Source organism: Pleurodeles waltl, chromosome 8 (assembly GCF_031143425.1).
Source record: "Pleurodeles waltl isolate 20211129_DDA chromosome 8, aPleWal1.hap1.20221129, whole genome shotgun sequence".
NCBI lineage: Eukaryota > Metazoa > Chordata > Amphibia > Caudata > Salamandridae > Pleurodeles > Pleurodeles waltl.
Genome location: NC_090447.1, coordinates 1,160,874,181 through 1,160,890,679, shown reverse-complemented (window position 1 = coordinate 1,160,890,679; position 16,499 = coordinate 1,160,874,181). Strand labels below are relative to the sequence as shown.

General features: G+C 42.9%; 1 protein-coding gene across 2 annotated transcripts in view; it reads right to left on the bottom strand.

The window, feature by feature from the left end:
- The window catches only part of LCP1 (lymphocyte cytosolic protein 1), a 200,284-nt gene that overhangs the window by 104,807 nt on the left and 78,978 nt on the right, over positions 1-16,499 (bottom strand). For both annotated transcript variants that reach the window (XM_069205396.1, XM_069205394.1), the window contains 4 exons: positions 11,130-11,293; positions 9,969-10,098; positions 7,265-7,397; positions 1,916-1,997 (listed from right to left, as the gene is read on the bottom strand). In XM_069205396.1, the coding sequence (XP_069061497.1) occupies positions 1,916-1,997; positions 7,265-7,397; positions 9,969-10,098; positions 11,130-11,293 (509 nt within the window). The remainder of the gene's footprint in view (positions 1-1,915; positions 1,998-7,264; positions 7,398-9,968; positions 10,099-11,129; positions 11,294-16,499) is intronic.

The following is a 16,499-nucleotide window of genomic DNA, read 5'->3' as shown; positions in this document are numbered from 1 at the left end:
AAAATATTAATTTATGGTTGCTCTGTAGCATCCCTGCTGTTTAGGGGATAGTCTAAGCACTGCATACCTGGCTTTGTTTCTCCCTTTTGCAGCTGTACTCTCCCCTCGTGTTCTGTACAAGGGTTTCTCCCACTTTCCCTTTTCCAGTGCAGGGGTACCATCTTCTAGTACAATTCTCTTGGCTTATGCCTAATCGCTTTTTGTCCACTTTTGGGTTGCCATGCACATCTCCAACGCTCCTATGTCTTCCAGTGGGGGGCACCGCAGATACCCCCTTTTCATTACCTGCTGTGCTTTCTCAACAAGTCAAAGCACCGTATTGTAAATGTTGCTACTGCTGACATTAGTATAAATGAAATTCAATATTAACGATATATCTTTTCTTTTGTGATTTTTTTTTTTTTTTTTTACTTTTCACTTCCTCTTAGATGGCTGAATGCCATACACACTGATTTGTTGTAGGCGTGAGATTAAATCCAATATGCAAAACCGAAATTTCCTTAAAAATTAGTTAATAAAACGTGTCCAGAAGGCCAGCTGCGCACTTATCCGAAGTACAATCTTCAAGAACGTGGAAATCACCAAATGTAATAGTTTAGGGAACCTTTAGCAGCATAGGATTGACTCCCTCAGAATAGTCTAACTTCTGATTATTCAGGTGTGTATTTGTCTATTTGTTCAGAGTCTAAGATTTAGGAGTCCATGTGACTGCTTTCTGACACACCATATGCTCAAATAGTATTCAAAGTATTCCATTTCGAGGCCAGTGTGTGTATGCAAATTAATATATTCATCTTCTCTGAACAACCTCTTTTCATCTGTTTGATTTTTGTTCCCATACTGAATAACTCTGTGATGCTAGGCGTGGCACTTAAGGCCTTATTTAGAGTTTGGTGTAAGGAATACTTTGTCACACGCTTGGTGAATGTCTTGTTCATGTATTACAAGTGCGATATAGCCTACAACACTTGTACTATTAAGGACGGGATATCTGCCACATTTTCACGAACTATACTAGCTGACAAACTCTAAATAAGGTACTTAGGGCCAAATGTAGCAAAGGTTTTTACCCATTCTGTGTCTATGGGAAAAAGTGTTCGTACATATGGCCCTTAGTTGCTTAACCTAGGACTCACCAAATTTTCTGGTACAAAAGGGCTATAAAATGCCATTATGTGTAGCATTAATGTAGTTTTGCACCCAAATGAACTTGTATCCTTTCCAGGAAAGTGATATTTGCGATTTTAGACAATGGCAGGGCTATTTGGAGAGAATCTATGTCACAAAAAGAGGGCCTGGGGGAGGTTATTTGATGGTGTCAAAATACATTCTCCAAGTAATGTAATTACAAACATGTGATACACCCTCGTAATTTTGTAAAAACCTGTAGATGCATGGAATTTCCCATGCAGTACCACCGGAGGTGGTTTTTCCATTAGCGAATGCCCTCACTCTCTGAGGTGATCTGTTTCATTGTAAGGCACCTCCTTTAACGTGGATATGGAATTGTTACCCACTGTGAGCTCAGTCTAGAGTTCTTTAGTTGAAGGGTAATATGCCCAAATGCTTTTTTTCTTCAATCACAAGGTTGTACAAAGTACTGTGTGGCGAATTCATTTGCAGTGAATGTCAATGAGCTTTTTCTCCCGCTGGATGATGTGCCATGTTGCCCTAAACCAAACACCTAACCAATTGGAAATTTCTTAGATCCTCTGAGTGGACAGTTTTAAATAAAGTACTATGTTAGCTAGATCATTAAGAAAGACAAATGTTGGCCGGAATGGCCCTAGCAGTGTTGAAAGGCTATGTACTTGAGAAACATGAACATATGACTGTAAACATAATTGAAATGCATATTTTTGAATCAATGAGTTCCACATATACATGAAACAAATCTACGTGTACACTTTAGTACCTGTATGGTGAATGGAGTGAGTTTCTTTTTGTTGATTGCTCTCTCGTCGATCGTATCTGCCACAGAAAGATTGATCATTTTGCTGAAAGAAAAATATTCAACAGTTAGCTCACATTCCGAATGTGTTAAACTCCAATACTATATACAAGGGTGCCAATCCGATAATCCAAACCAATGCAGTTATTCCTGGAGAACTCTTCAGTAGAAGGGGAAATAATCTAAATCAATATGTAGTTATTATCTGAAAAAAACTTAGAGGGATTTTATGATTATTTCCTAACCCAAAAAACATGTAGTGCCTTATTCACACAGGGATTTTGGCCTTAAACTGAAATTACCTAATTTACACTTGCCAGTAATTCACAGAAGGATTCCTGGCAGGGGTAACTGGGCTTACTACTGCAGATATTTCTGCCATGAGTCCAGGAGGATCCACACTAGTTACTCCCAGGCCGGAGATGGGTGTATGTTATAAGGCTTGGTTTACCTTGTAAGTTTGCGTACCGATTAAAGTATGCACTTGTGGAAATTCACAAACTCTGATTGATCTGACCCCTTTCCAGCCTGGGAATGGTCAGAGATTCCCTTCCTCACCAGGTTGAGAAGGTGTAGGAAAGTCCTCATTTTTGTCCTGCTCACCTCCAAACTTTTTGGACAAGTACTGGTGGTTACTGACTCTTGGCTGTGCCCTGGGTACTGCTTCCCAGTCCCAGGGCCAGTGCTCTGTGTAAAGTAGATACGCAAATTAGGCTAATTATAATTGGCAATATTAATCTACCTATAAGTCCCTAGTATATGTAAGGGCATGTAGATTTAGGGACCCCATCATAGGTAGTGCACCCATAGGCGCTCTGCTGAGGTGCCCAGTATCATTTTAAAGGCAGGCCTGCCCTGCGGGCTGCTTTTATATTAAAGTTACATGCAAATTTGACTTTGGAATTAAAAGTATTTCCAAAGTCTCAAACTACCTTACTTTCACATATAAGTCACCCCTAAGGTGTGCCCTATGTGCCCCTAGGGTTGGGTGCCATGCAACTATAAGCAGGGTCCTTATAAAAATAGTTTTATAAGCCCTGGTGAGGTAAAACAGCCAAATTCTGTGTCCCCTCGTTGTAGTGAATGGCCTCCATAGGCTAGAAGGGGGAGACTTTATTTTAATTTATAAAGTCCCCTTAAGTGACAGATATCTCACGTTTGGTATCAAATCAATTGTTATTATAAATCCCACAACTTACAATTGTTGGATTTAATATAACTTGTTCAAGTAAAGAGTTTTAAACTTTACCTAAAAAATTGCCAACTTCAGACCTGTAGTGCTTTGCTCTGATTGACCAGCCTCTGGCAGCCTGGCCAGGCTGCCTTGATGAGGTGTGAAGTAGCCTGGGCTGAACACAAAGTGATGTACCCGGGAAAGGAGAACGTCCCTCAGCTGATGGAGAGGCAGGAAGGGGGAGCGCTGCCAACCCAGCACCTCCCTCACATCCTGCAAACCCAGACAATTAGGTGTCCCCTTGATTAGATTAGGAGAGGGCAGGAGAGGGGTATATTTAGGATTTTTAGCCACACCGGTGGGTGGGCTCAGCCAGATGTAACCTCCAAAAATCATTTTCAGCCATGTTGGATTTCTGAGGAATGTTTCTCCCTGGGATTGATTTTTGCCACACTTCCCAGGAAGTGGCCATCATAGGGGGACGGACCCTGCACCTGTTTGGAGAACTAGGACCCCCCTCTTTTTCACACAGGAGCAAGGATAAAACTGGCAGACCTGCACCTACACCTCAAATCCCTACAAGGACCTACAAGGACATGGACCCCTGACCTGCACCTGGACACTGCACTCTAGAGGACTGCACCAGCTGCACACTTGGGCTTCACCACAAGAAGGACTTCGCCTGGCTTCAACTGGTTCAAGGAAGGACTCCCTGTTTGCCACAGGTGAAAAATTGCTAACCAGAGTCCCCTGCATCAGCTCCTGAACAAACTGACCAGCTGGCCACTGTCCAGTGGCCAAATTGGAGTTTGCGCCAGGTGCATTCTGGTAGTTGTAGTTTGCACCGTAAAAGAGCATCTCAGAGCTTCTGGAACCTTGAGGTGAGCAGTGGACCTCAAAAGAACCGTAAAAGAACACCTGGGAGAAGATCCAGAAGCTTGGAGGAGTTTGGAGAACTTTTTGGAAAAAAGCTCCATAAAGGGACCAACCCGCCACAGCAACTCTAGCCGGCTTGCCTCCACCGCGACCCGGTCTGACTTTCAGGTTCGTCCCGGTAAAGAAAATCTTCTAAAAAGTGACTAAGCCTGTATGTAGAAAGTTGATCGGGAGCTCCCAGGCAGTGTATCCGAAGAGGGCTCCAAGGATGTCGGATCAAGATTCAAGTTTGCCCCGATCGAAGGGTTTTCATCTAAAAAAATGACTGAGTCCGAAGGTAAAAATCTTCATCGAGGGCTCCCACGATGCATATCCAAGGAAGAGTTCCAGTAGGGTCGGATTGGACTGGCGACTTGGAAATCTTCAAGAAAACGACTAAAGCCCATATTTATACTTTTTTTGCGCTGCATTTGCGTAATTTTCTGACGCAAAATTGGCGCAAACTTGCAAAATACAATCGTATTTTGTACGTTTGCGCCGTTTTTGCTTAAAAAAAACGGTGCAAATGCAGTGCTAAAAAATTATAAATATGGGCCTAAGTCTGAAGATAAACGTTTGACCAAGGCCTCCCGCGGGCTGTAGCCGAGCAGGGCCCCATCGCGGTCAGCCTTAAACTTTGACTTTGCCTCGCTCGAGGTGCGACCAGATGACCAGATTGGTGCTATTAGTTTCTAAGCGCTAAAAAGCATTAATTCTTTAAAAATTCATATCTCCGGTTCCCTTTATCCGATTGTATTCGTTGTGATGTCATTTTAAAGCTAAAACTATTTCCTATTTTTATAAATTGGTTTTTGATTTTTAAACTGTTTCCTGTGTTTTATTTAATTACTGTTTTGTGATATTTGAATGCTTTACGCTTTGTCTCCCAAGTTAAACCTTGACCCTCGTTGCCAAGCTACCAAGGGTTGAGCTGGGTTTAATTTACCTAACTGGACCTAAGTGGAGTTTAGTGGCCTATTGCTAAGTGGAGTTACTTACCTGCCCTTACCAGTAACCCATTTTCCAACAGAAGATGAGTCAATCACCTCCACATTTGGCAGGTGGGTACAGGAAAGCCTTTTTCTTTTGGGAAAAATGGTTCCCTGTGGAGTTAATAAGGTGTATTTGCACAATGGGCTTCATTCTCCCTCTACACTATGTAGAATTCAGCACAGGAAGTACAGTGGTATGACTGGAAACCTGTACCTGGGAATGTTTGTGAATTGAGAAATAAACTTAAAAGTACATTTCCTAAGTAATGTAAATCACCGCTCATATGTTTATGTTTTCTATTTAGTGAACTGGGGCCAGATGTAGGAAATTCCGAGTTTGCGACTTGCAAATTGCGAGTCTGAGCGACTCGCAATTTGTAAAAGTCGCAAACCCGGATGCAGGATGGTGTCCCTGACACCATCAGCGAATCACAAGGGGGTCGCAAAGACCCACCTCATTAATATTAATGAGGTGGGTCGCAATTTGCGACCCCCTTCCGATTCGCAGCACTCACAGGGATGGTGGCCTGCTGGAGACAGCAGACCACCATGTCTGTGACTGCTTTTCAATAAAGCAGGGTTTTTTTTGTATTGCAGCCCGTTTTTCTTAAAGGAAAACGAGTTGCAACACAAACGAAAAAATGAAACGTTTGTGTTTCATTTTTTCAGAGCAGGCAGTGGTCCATAGGACCACTGCCTGCTCTGAAAAAATGTTTTCAGGGCCATTCACAAAGGGGAAGGGGTCCCATGGGGACCGCTTCCCTTTTGCGAATGGATTAGCACCCATTTGAAATGGGTGCTAACTGCGAATTGCTTTGCGACCGCGGTCACAAAGCAATTTTACATCGCGATGTGAATCGCAAATAGGAAGGGGAACACCCCTTCCTATTTGCAAGTCGCATTCCCATTTTGCGAGTCGGTAACCAGGTTACCGACTCGCAAAATGGGAATGAGCATCGCAATGTGCTTTTTGCATGCCGCAAACAGTGAATTTAGCTGTTTGCGGCATGCAAAAAGCTTCGTACATCTGGCCCCAGGTACCTTAAATTCCCCATCTACTGTTAGCTTCACAAATTTAGTGCTGCCCAAAACACACCACTCTTGTGACCTCGAGCCAAAAAAATTAAATGATTTTCAGCAATGTGTGTAGCATTTTGGAAATTAGGCCATCCAGTTTCCAAAACTCGCATCAAAATGATGACCATTTCTTTGGAGTAAAAAATATTTTCTGTCCCTCTGGAGTTTGCCCTGCGCCCACACTGGTGAAGGTGGGCTGTCCTTGCCCACACATTACCACATAAAATGTGTTTTCACCAGGGATGAGCCAGTTCATGAACCATGAGTCTTTGGGCCAGATGTAGGAAAATTGCAAATTGCGACTTGCAATTTGCGAGTCCTTCCGACTCGCAAATTGCAAGTTGCAATTTGCAATGCAGAACGGTGTCTCAGACACCGTCTGCGAGTCGGTATGGGGTCGCAGAGACCCACCTCATTAATATTAATGAGGTTGGTCGCAAATTGCGGCCCCATACCGACTATAGGCACTCGCAAACATGGAGGCCTGCTGTAGTCAGCAGACCTCCATGTTTGTGACTGCTTTTAAATAAAGCAGTTTTTTTTTTTTTAAGTGTAGCCCGATTTCCTTAAAGAAAAACGAGATGCACTTAAAAAAAAAAAACGAAACCTTTCGTTTCGGTATTTTTTCAGGGCAGGTAGTGGTCCCTTGGATGATCTGTCTCTTGCCCAGAAAGCTCTGATCGCCTGTGGAGGACCACCAATGCAAAGAACCGATAGCTCTGTAACATAGGAAGAAATCATTTCAGAAGTATCTGTTGCTTTAAGTTTGTATATCATAGGAGAAAAAACGCGGGCTTTTCTTTTTACCAGCCATATTGTAATTTGATAAGCCTTACCACCTCTTCCCCACCAGCTTTCGGACCCTAAAGTTTTGAAGGGAAGCTCAGACTTCGAAACAACTTGTTCAAGGTTGGTGAATGCAGCACAAAACAAATTGAAGTCTGTTGCACTCGTGTTCACAACCACATTGTTTTTCACCATTATAGGTAAGAAGGTGCCATTGTTGCTACATCCAGTGATCAAAATCTCAGCTCTCAGAATACAACTCACTGTCATTCATTTGTAATTAATCTACACAACCAGGTTCATATTTCCCAATTCGAACTAAAAATGTATTTAAAAAAGTAGAAAAACTAGAGAATAAGTATTGTTTACCAAAGTACAATCCCATCGCCGACAGCTGTGAAAAGGTCGTCCGCATCGGGATCCATTGGAATGACGTGCTTGCAGTCGGGATCTTTCTCCAGGGCTTTGTTGATCCAGTTGACAAAGGCATATTTTTCTTCCTCTGTAAATTAAACAATACCTGTATTGTGCACAAATATTTTTGCAGCATTCTGTTTTCAAGAAAATATGTGAAGATTGCCGAATGACTTAACTCATACTACGGTTGTAGCATAACTTGCGAATTCAATTTGGGAAAACCAAAACAAGTAGATCTAATAAATTAGACTTTTTTGCAAGTTTTTCTTTGGCCGAATTCTTTCCTTTCCAAATTTACAATATCCTGCCATCCATTATTTGTGGTTAAGAATTTTTGTTACGATAATATTTTGTGGACATTTTGGGCTGAGTGAATTTTATTTGACTAATTTAGGAAGTTGCATAATATTGAATACAAAACACTGTGACGATATGGTCCTATATCATGATATCACAAATTATATTGATACAAAAAATAACTAATTTTTTACTTCGTCGTTATTTGTTTCTTTCGGTTGGGGAGGTGAGAGTTTTTGTGGCTTTTCTCCAACCCATGTATTTTTGGTGATGAGGGAGATGTCCTCACCACCACATTGGCCTACTGAATGTCTTTTCTCCTCTATCAGCATAATTTGACGACAGCGACCGAGTACGAAGAATTTTCATCCAAATATGCTGAGCCTCTAGCTAGAATTGCAACCTAATCCAAACCTGAGGTGTGTGGTAAGTGACTTTAGCTGGATTTAAGAATTAAATATGGGTCGAAATTTTTGTGGAGCAGTATTTATGTATGTTCCAGATGTTGGCGGTTTATATTTGGAAGTCCTCATATTTGCAAAATATTTGTGCAATGATTGATTTAACATGGAACACAATACACTGCTTATTTCTACATAGCGCTAGAGGAGTCACAAACATTTCAATACATTATACTTGTTTTTTAAGTTGTTTTTGCTGAGAACTGGCAAAATAGCAGAGTCCAAAGGCTGCTATGAAATGTGCATCACATTTTTGTATTGTTACCAAGACTTTAATCATCTGCGAAACAGGTAATCCTTCCTTTATTCTGTTCACTGGTCCTGAACTAAATAAGTGATTGGAGGGGATCGCTGAATTAAATATAGCTACAGCACATTCCTCTGTCTAGCCTTCTGTCCATGCCCATTATGGGCCTCATCACTGAGGAGCAGATTGAGAACCTATTTAAGGAGTGGTTTTCCTAAATTCACAAATAAAAGGTTATGTATGAAGATTATATAATTAATCATGTCCATTGGAAATGCCTCCGGGTAGCACATTTTTTATTTTTATCTTATCTGTACACCCCACTGCCTTGCAGTTCGAGATGGACTGTCCCCTTTGGGGCAAGGCCTCGGTTTAATAAAATATGTTTGGCTCAACTCTGACAGCACGAATGAGCTTAAGTGAATGGAATGGAATATACCCAGAAAAGTACTAGGCCTTCATTTTGATCCACTACATGTGTGCTGTCGTTTCTGATGATCATAAAGTTAATCTAACATACATTCTCCTTTTGTTTGTGATGGCAACGGTAGAACTTGCACCCGCACCACTTCAGCATTTGCAAAGCATATAAAAGTAACTGGCTGTAAACAAAGGCTAATGTTCAAGTAAAGCTTAAAAATCTTATATTTGGAAAAACATCAGTTTCAAAAATCAAAACTCTTGTTTTCCAACCCTGTGCTTTTTAGGTTCAGAGTATGCAGAATACAACACATACTCCTGACGCAGCTATAGACGCACTTCTGATAAATTCATGTCCACATTAATATGACTGCTTAATCTCAGCATAGGTGACTCTTCCCTTTCCTTAAATTATTCCTAAATGGTATAGCTTTCCACTGAACCGGAACTCTTTATTGTGACCAGGTTCTGTTGTAATTCTGTGTCTTTCTATCATAGCTTTTATTTCCCAGTTAAATACCTCTGAGATAAATTGTCTAAAAACTGAAAGGAATCCTCATGCAAATAAGCCTTCTGTAAGTCAACAACATGGATGCTGATTCGCCAAAAAGCCAGGGGTAGTGAAACTGACATTATGCACTCTTTGGTCACCAGTGACATCACAGAAGTGGCCTGTTGTTGCAGCATTTACCCCTCAATAGTTTCATGTTTCTGCTGATTAGCTGTGCGAAGGAAAAGGAATGAAAACAAAGCAGGCCTCTCCCTGATATCAGAAGGAGAAAGGGCAGTGCCAGTGTACCATAGAGCAAATCAGCGTCAGCAGTTCCCACTTCTGGCTACCCCTAATTAATGCCCATGGTCAACTACAATGGTCATCTTCCTAAGACCAACAGAAACATCTGCATTAACCGGAGTTTAGCAGGGAACAGTCATATCAACATCAACCAAGATGACCCTCAATATAACGCTGCTAAAACAGGCCGCTCCCCTAGGGGCAACAAAATGTAAGTTGCATCTAGAAGAGTAATTTATATCGACAATATGCGTTATTTTTAGAAACTGAATAGCAAGATTGTTTGCTTCTGCCTCCTCGAAGTGTAGCACTGTTATTTATGAACTCCTTGTTTCTCGTTAGTTATGTTTGATTTCGACATGAGTTTTTTTCAGTTTTTTAGTTTCAAACTGATAGAGCTTGCATTTTTGGACTCTGCGCATCATAAAGGTGATTTACCTGAATAGGAATGTTGGGTCCCGACACTGGACTGTTGGGAAGTTCCACCAATTGCACAAATTCCTTCCTTCTTGTTGATTGCCTTGCGGAATGTTTTGGCGACGTCTGAGCTTTTCAGCCCTTGAAATACCTTTAAAAACACACAAGCGTGATTACAAAAAGGTGGACAGCAACCTGCCGAGCGGTGCTACCGATCTGAAAGGGCCTTTCATAGTTTACGTCTGCTCATCGTAGGTTCTTCATTCTGCATAGAATTCTGATTTTTCAGAATCCATCACAATCCTTGGGAGTACTCAAGGGAATCCATGCACGTCTTCATTGAGTACTCTTGCTGCCCTGCAGTTATGTTTGGGGACTATCTGCAGAGTTGGTAATACTCAGGTTTTAGACTGGTGGAAATGTGCATTAGCACATATAAATTATCCATCAGGAAAATAGTTTCCCTGGTGGAGAATTCCATTTCCCCTCACCTCCATACTATACAGGAGGCGTTTAGCTCTTTTCACATTCATTTTCAGGTCTGTATGATTGTCATAATTCCCACTGCTTCCCCGATGTTCTAACGTCTCCATACATTTCCTCAACCCCTGTCCTTATTTGCATTCTACAGTTTTTGTTTACTTTATGCCACCACGTTTTAATGCTCTGATCTGTGGGACCAGAAATACTCTACCTTGGTCCTTTTGAATGAATGCCGTCCAACTCGTACCTCTTGGGAAACAACACTTTTATCTCGCTTTGAAAGGGCTTGTAAGTTATCTCAAGATCTAACCAGTATCAGCACATTGTTACAAAGCATTGCTTATCCGTGATTAAAACTGCTGACATTATCGTTGGCCAAAGTGGTATCCAAAATATGTTTTCATGATATCTCCTTATCACGGAGGTTTTTGGACTATCAACAAAACTTAATTCAAGAAAAGAACATCACAAAAACGTTTTACGCGATGCAACTGCTTTTTCATACAGACATTTTAATTATTGATATTTTTGCAGCAGAATAGTATTTTCTTAAAACTCAATATTTAAGAGTGTAGCCAAGAAGAAAAGGCAAGATTGTCCGGGATGGAAAAAGAGTGAAGAGAAAGGAACAAGGGTTCAGACATTTTATGCAGCTAACCCAAACTTCTAATTCATCTTGGACAGAAAATTAACACTTACAGCAGTAAATTCATCAAAGCTAATTCTGCCATCATTGTTTTGATCGCCTGTTGCCATCAGATTCTCAATGATTTCTCTCACTCTGTATCCTGGAAGAGGCAAATTTGCTGCTTTGAACAGGTCATTGAGTTCACTGGGGCTAATGAAGCCATTTCCGTCAGTATCTGAAAAACAAAGTCAATGAAGTAAGGTGGCCGTGAGTGGTCTTTTACATATTATTGACATGGACCTGAGCTCCATTCAGATGTGACAAGGAATGCTGTAGGTCAGCAATTCCATTTCACTTTAGTCTTATTTATAGATATGAGTGTGAAGATTGATCCAGTGAAGAATAACAGATTTCTAAGAGATCTGGGGACACATTTAAGAACCCCTATCGCCTCTTTGCACCACATTAGCATAATTTTTTTTACACTGATGTGGTCCAACGAGGCCAAAATACCCATGTCATATTTACAAAGTGGCGCAATGCATGCATTGTGCCACTTTGTAACCCTTGCACTACATTATGCCTGTGCCAGGCATTATGTATGCAAATGGGGCGTTCCCACGTTACATGGGACGAAAAAATGGTGCAAAGACATCTAATAGATTTCTTTGTGTCATTTATTTTGGCACTTTTAATGCCTGCTCAGAGCAGACATTGAAGGAGGCACACCATTGATTACAAAGGGCTACAATTTCTCTGAATGTGGGTACACTTTAATTTGAAATAAAATTAACAAAGTAATGTTTTTGTGTACAAGCAAGGCTCGTATACACATGCAAAAGATTGGTAACATCATGGCTGGATGAGACATCAGTTGGAAGCTCCTGCTGGTTCTCGGAAATACTCAGAATTTTCTATCTAATGGCATTACTTAAATTTTCAATAGCCTCTCTAGTTTGTAATGGTTACTGTGTTGAGCTGGCATGGATTTCTCCTGCTTCTTACACTTCCAGGTGGGAGCAAGTGGCAGATTGGAGGCAGCAGGCTGGGCAGTCAGTGGATGCCACCTGGAAGGATGAGTGAAGAATATGGCCGCCTGGGAATGCTGAAGTTGTGGATGTAACAGGAGGTCAATGCATACGGGTTCTGCCTAGAGAAGGTAGCGAAGAGGAACCTGCCTCAGCCTGAACAGCATTACAGAATCAAAGCAGATGCTGCCCCATCATGCTCAGAAAACCTCTGATTTCCCTAGTGACCCTGGAAATATTTAAATCTGCATGAATGATTTTGGAGTAAGGGGAAAACAGGGAAGAGTGCCAGTGGATAATTTATTACAGCATTCCTAAATCTAGGTAAACAGTAAAAGGATGAAAATACAGGAAGGTGGAATAAGATGGCTGCTTTTGTTTCAAAATCTCAATAGATCCAGCAAAGGAAAGGTAGCCCTGAAAAAAGGAACACCAATCTTTCATTTCTGAAAAGATTGTCCTCAAGAAGATCCGGTTGTAGTTGTGTGCCCCAAGCAAGGAGGGACTACAAGTAGGGGAAGAAAGTCTGCAGGACTATTGAGGATGAGTATTTCTGCCCATTCAAAGACTGGTCTTCATTTAAGACAGGGTAAGCTCGAGGGGCCTTTGCCTTCTGAAAATAAACAAATGGCTACAGGTACTTAAGCTGAAATGGAGCATGCTATAAATAAACACTCAAGCAGCCTATCCAAAGAATTCAGGTGCAGCTTCAATTATGTCATCTCTATTAGAAAATATGTGTTTAGCTAAAGGAAAGATGACAGAACTGATTGACTTTTCATCCTTGCCGTGGTCTCCCTTAACTTTTTGCTTCTGTTCCCCAGGTTGTTGATGTATGCTGGACTCTGATTTTGCTGTTTTTGTAACTCTGGGCACTTTACCACTGCTAACCAGTGCTACAGTGCAAGTGCTCCTTTACAAAATGTGTATGTAATTGGCTTATCCATGATTGGCATATTTGATTTACTAGTAAGTCCCTAGTAAAGTGCACTGGAGGTGCCAGGGCCTGTAAATCAAATGCTAGTTCTGGGCCTGCAGCACTGGTTTTGCCACCCACACAAGTAACCCAGTAATCATGTCTCAGACCTGCCACTGCAGTGTCTGTGTGTGCAGTTTTAACTGTAAATTCGACTTGGCAAGCGTACCCACTTGCCAGGCCTAAACCTTCCCTTTTCTTACATGTAAGGCACCCCTAAGGTAGGCCCTAGGTAGCCCCATGGGCAGGGTGCAGTGGCCCCCAGGCACAGCCCCACACTGCTTTTCACTGTCTGCAGAGCAGACAGTGAAAAGCGCGACGGGTGCAGCTGCACCCGTCGCACGGCCACAACACCGCCGGCTTCATTAGGAGCCGGCTCCCATGTTGCGGCTGACAAAGCCCGCTGGGCCGGCGGGCGGAAACTCTGTTTCTGCCCGCCGGCCCAGCCGGGATGTCAAAATGGGGCCGGCGGGAGTGCGGCCGCATTGGCGGCCGCACAACGGTTAAACCTTGGCGGGCAGTGGTGGCCGCCCGCCAAGGTTGTAATGAGGCCCCTAGTAATGTGTTTTATATGTCCTAACAGTGAAACATTGCTAAATTCGCTTTTCACTGTTGCAAGGCCTGTCCATCTCATAAAGAGTAGATTCATTTTGGGAGTGGATGGACATGTGGAGTTTGGGGTCTCTGACCTCATAATTTAAAAATACATCTTTTAATAAAGTTGATTTTAAGATTGTGTGTTTGAAAATGCCACTTTTAGAAAGTGAGCATTTTCTCGCTTATACCATTTCTGTGACTCTGCCTGTTTGTGGATTCCCTGTCTGGATCAGTTTGACAGTTGGGCTGGTTACACCTCACACTAGACAGTGACACAAAGGGAGCTGGGGTGTATTCTGCATTTCCTGATGAGCCATCTGTGCTAGGAGGGAGAGGAGGAGTGGTCACTCACACCTGAAAGGGCTCTGCCTGCCCTCACACAATGCAGTCTCCAACCCGCTCCGCTGGTGAGTGTCTGGGGCCTGGCCTGGGCAAGGCAGGATTTCACATTCAAAAGAGACTTTACTTTGAAATAGGCCTACTTCAAAGGAGAAATTGGATATAAGAAGGGACCACAGACCACAGACTTTAGAACACTTCTGAAAACAAGAGGAATCTCTGCCTGGAGAAGAGCTGAAGAGCTGAGTAAGAAGAACTTTCCTGCCTGTGACTGTGCTTTGTGGAGCTTTCCTGCAGTTGCTGCTTCTGACAAAGTAAGAGGGCAAAGACTTGACTTTGTGTGCCTTCCATCTTGCGAAGAAATCTCCAAGGGCTTGATTTAGAGCTTGCCTCCTGTTGTTTGAAGTCTCAGGGACAGCAAAGACCCCTCTCTGCCAGCACCTGGAGTTTCTGGAGAGACTCCTGCCCTGACAAGTGGTGCCCTATCCAGCCCCTGGGCCCTTGAAAGGAAAAGCTGGTGAAAATTCAAGAAAATCAACTTCAGACGACTCCGGACCGACGCCACTGCTGAATCCAGTGACGCTGCCTGCAACCGACTCTGTGATCTTCACTGGAACGCGACGCCCTTCGCAGGCCCGACACCACTGCAGCCCCGCCGAAGTCCGCGACTCGGTGGAAGTCGCCGCACCACGTCATGACCGACGCCGCTCAAAGTACGCAGATTCAACGTTTCGCACAGACGCCGCAATCCCCGTCTTCGCGCATCAGCTTGTTTTCACTCTTCACCAAAGGTACTGTACCTGGGGCTCCGCGTGACTCCGTGGCCAGTGCCGCTGGTGTCAGATTGTTGGGAACGACTCCATCACGACACCGTGTTAACAGCTCATCGACGCATTTTGTGTTTTTAAGCGCTATTTTTTAATTTAATCTTTAAAAATTCATAACTTGACTTGTGTATGTCTGATTTTTGTCATTTTGGTCTTGTTTTGTTTAGATAAATATTTCCTATTTTTCTAAACCTGTGTTGTGTCATTTTGTAGTGTTTTCATTAAGTTACTGTGTGTGTTGGTACAAATACTTTACACCTAGCACTCTTAAGTTAAGCCTACTGCTCTGCCAAGCTACCAAGGGGGTAAGCAGGTGTTAGCTGAGGGTGATTCTCTTTTACCCTGACTAGAGTGTGGGTCCTTGCTTGAACAGGGGGTAACCTGACTGTCAACCAAAACCCCCATTTCTAAAACTGGTGATCAGCGGTTGGGATTTGGACTTGTATTTTTACTTGACATACAGCAGTTAAGTGTACACTACTGTTTTGAGTGCAGACCACTACGTGACCATATACTGCTTGCTTGGTGATCTTTGATTTTTTCTCTTTTGCTAGGATTTTTCTCTACATACATTTTTGTGGTAATCTTTGGTTGACTTCTGAACTTCATTTGGGAACTTTTCTGCTTTTTGGAACGTTGCATGTTTGTTGACTTTTCATCATGTCTCAATCTGGAGATGCATCAGTTGGAGCTGCTTTTGACCTGGAGAAATTGGATAGCTATACCAAGGCTCAGCTAAAGCAGTTCTGTAAAGGTTTTGACTGTCCCATTAAGAGCTCATCCAAGAAGGAGGAGCTGCAAAAGGCACTGAGGGCCTGGGTGACAGCCAAGAGCACTGAGGGGCACACAGAGAGTGAAGAAGATGAGGAGGAGGATGTGCAGTCCATACACAATGGGATTGTGGGTGGGCCTGTTATGTTCAGGGAGAGGGTCTCCAGGGCAGGTAGCAGTGTCTCATCTAAGGGTCTGACCCCTGAGGAATTGCAGGACAGACAGGCAGACAGGGAGCACCAGAAGGAGCTGGAGAAAATGAGGATGGCCATTGAAGAGAAAAAGTTGCTGTTGGCTCATGAGCTCAGCTTGAGGGAGCTGGATCAGAGGAGCCAGTCTAGTAGAGATGGTGGCAGCCACATCACAGTGCAGCCTGAAAGGAGGGTGCACATTCCTAAAGATCTTGTGAAGGATTATAAAAGGGAGGACGACATATACTTGTGGTTTAAGGGGTATGAGACTGCTCTCCATATCATATGAATCTGGTCCCTGAAGGTCATTGGGGGGGCGGGTCTGTGGAAGCACTTTGAGGTAGAGGGGAGGGATACACTGACAGCCTTAAGGGATGCTCAGAATCTCACCTACTCTAGCATGAAGGATGCCTTGCTTACAAGGTATGGCCTTACCCCAGAGCAGTACAAGGATTAGTTTAGATCCTACAAGAAGAAGGAATCCCAAACATGGTTGGAATGTGTTGATTCTTATTGCAGGTCACTGGATGGTTGGGTGAAGGGCAGTAAGGTAACTACGTATGAGGGGCTTTACAATTTGATTGCTTGGGAGCACTTGTACAGTTTATGTTTTCCAGAGCTGCGCCAGCACCTGATTGACAGCATGCTGATTGACTCCAGGAAGCTTGCTCAGGAAGCAGACCGATGGGAGAGCACCAGGGTCCAGAAGAGG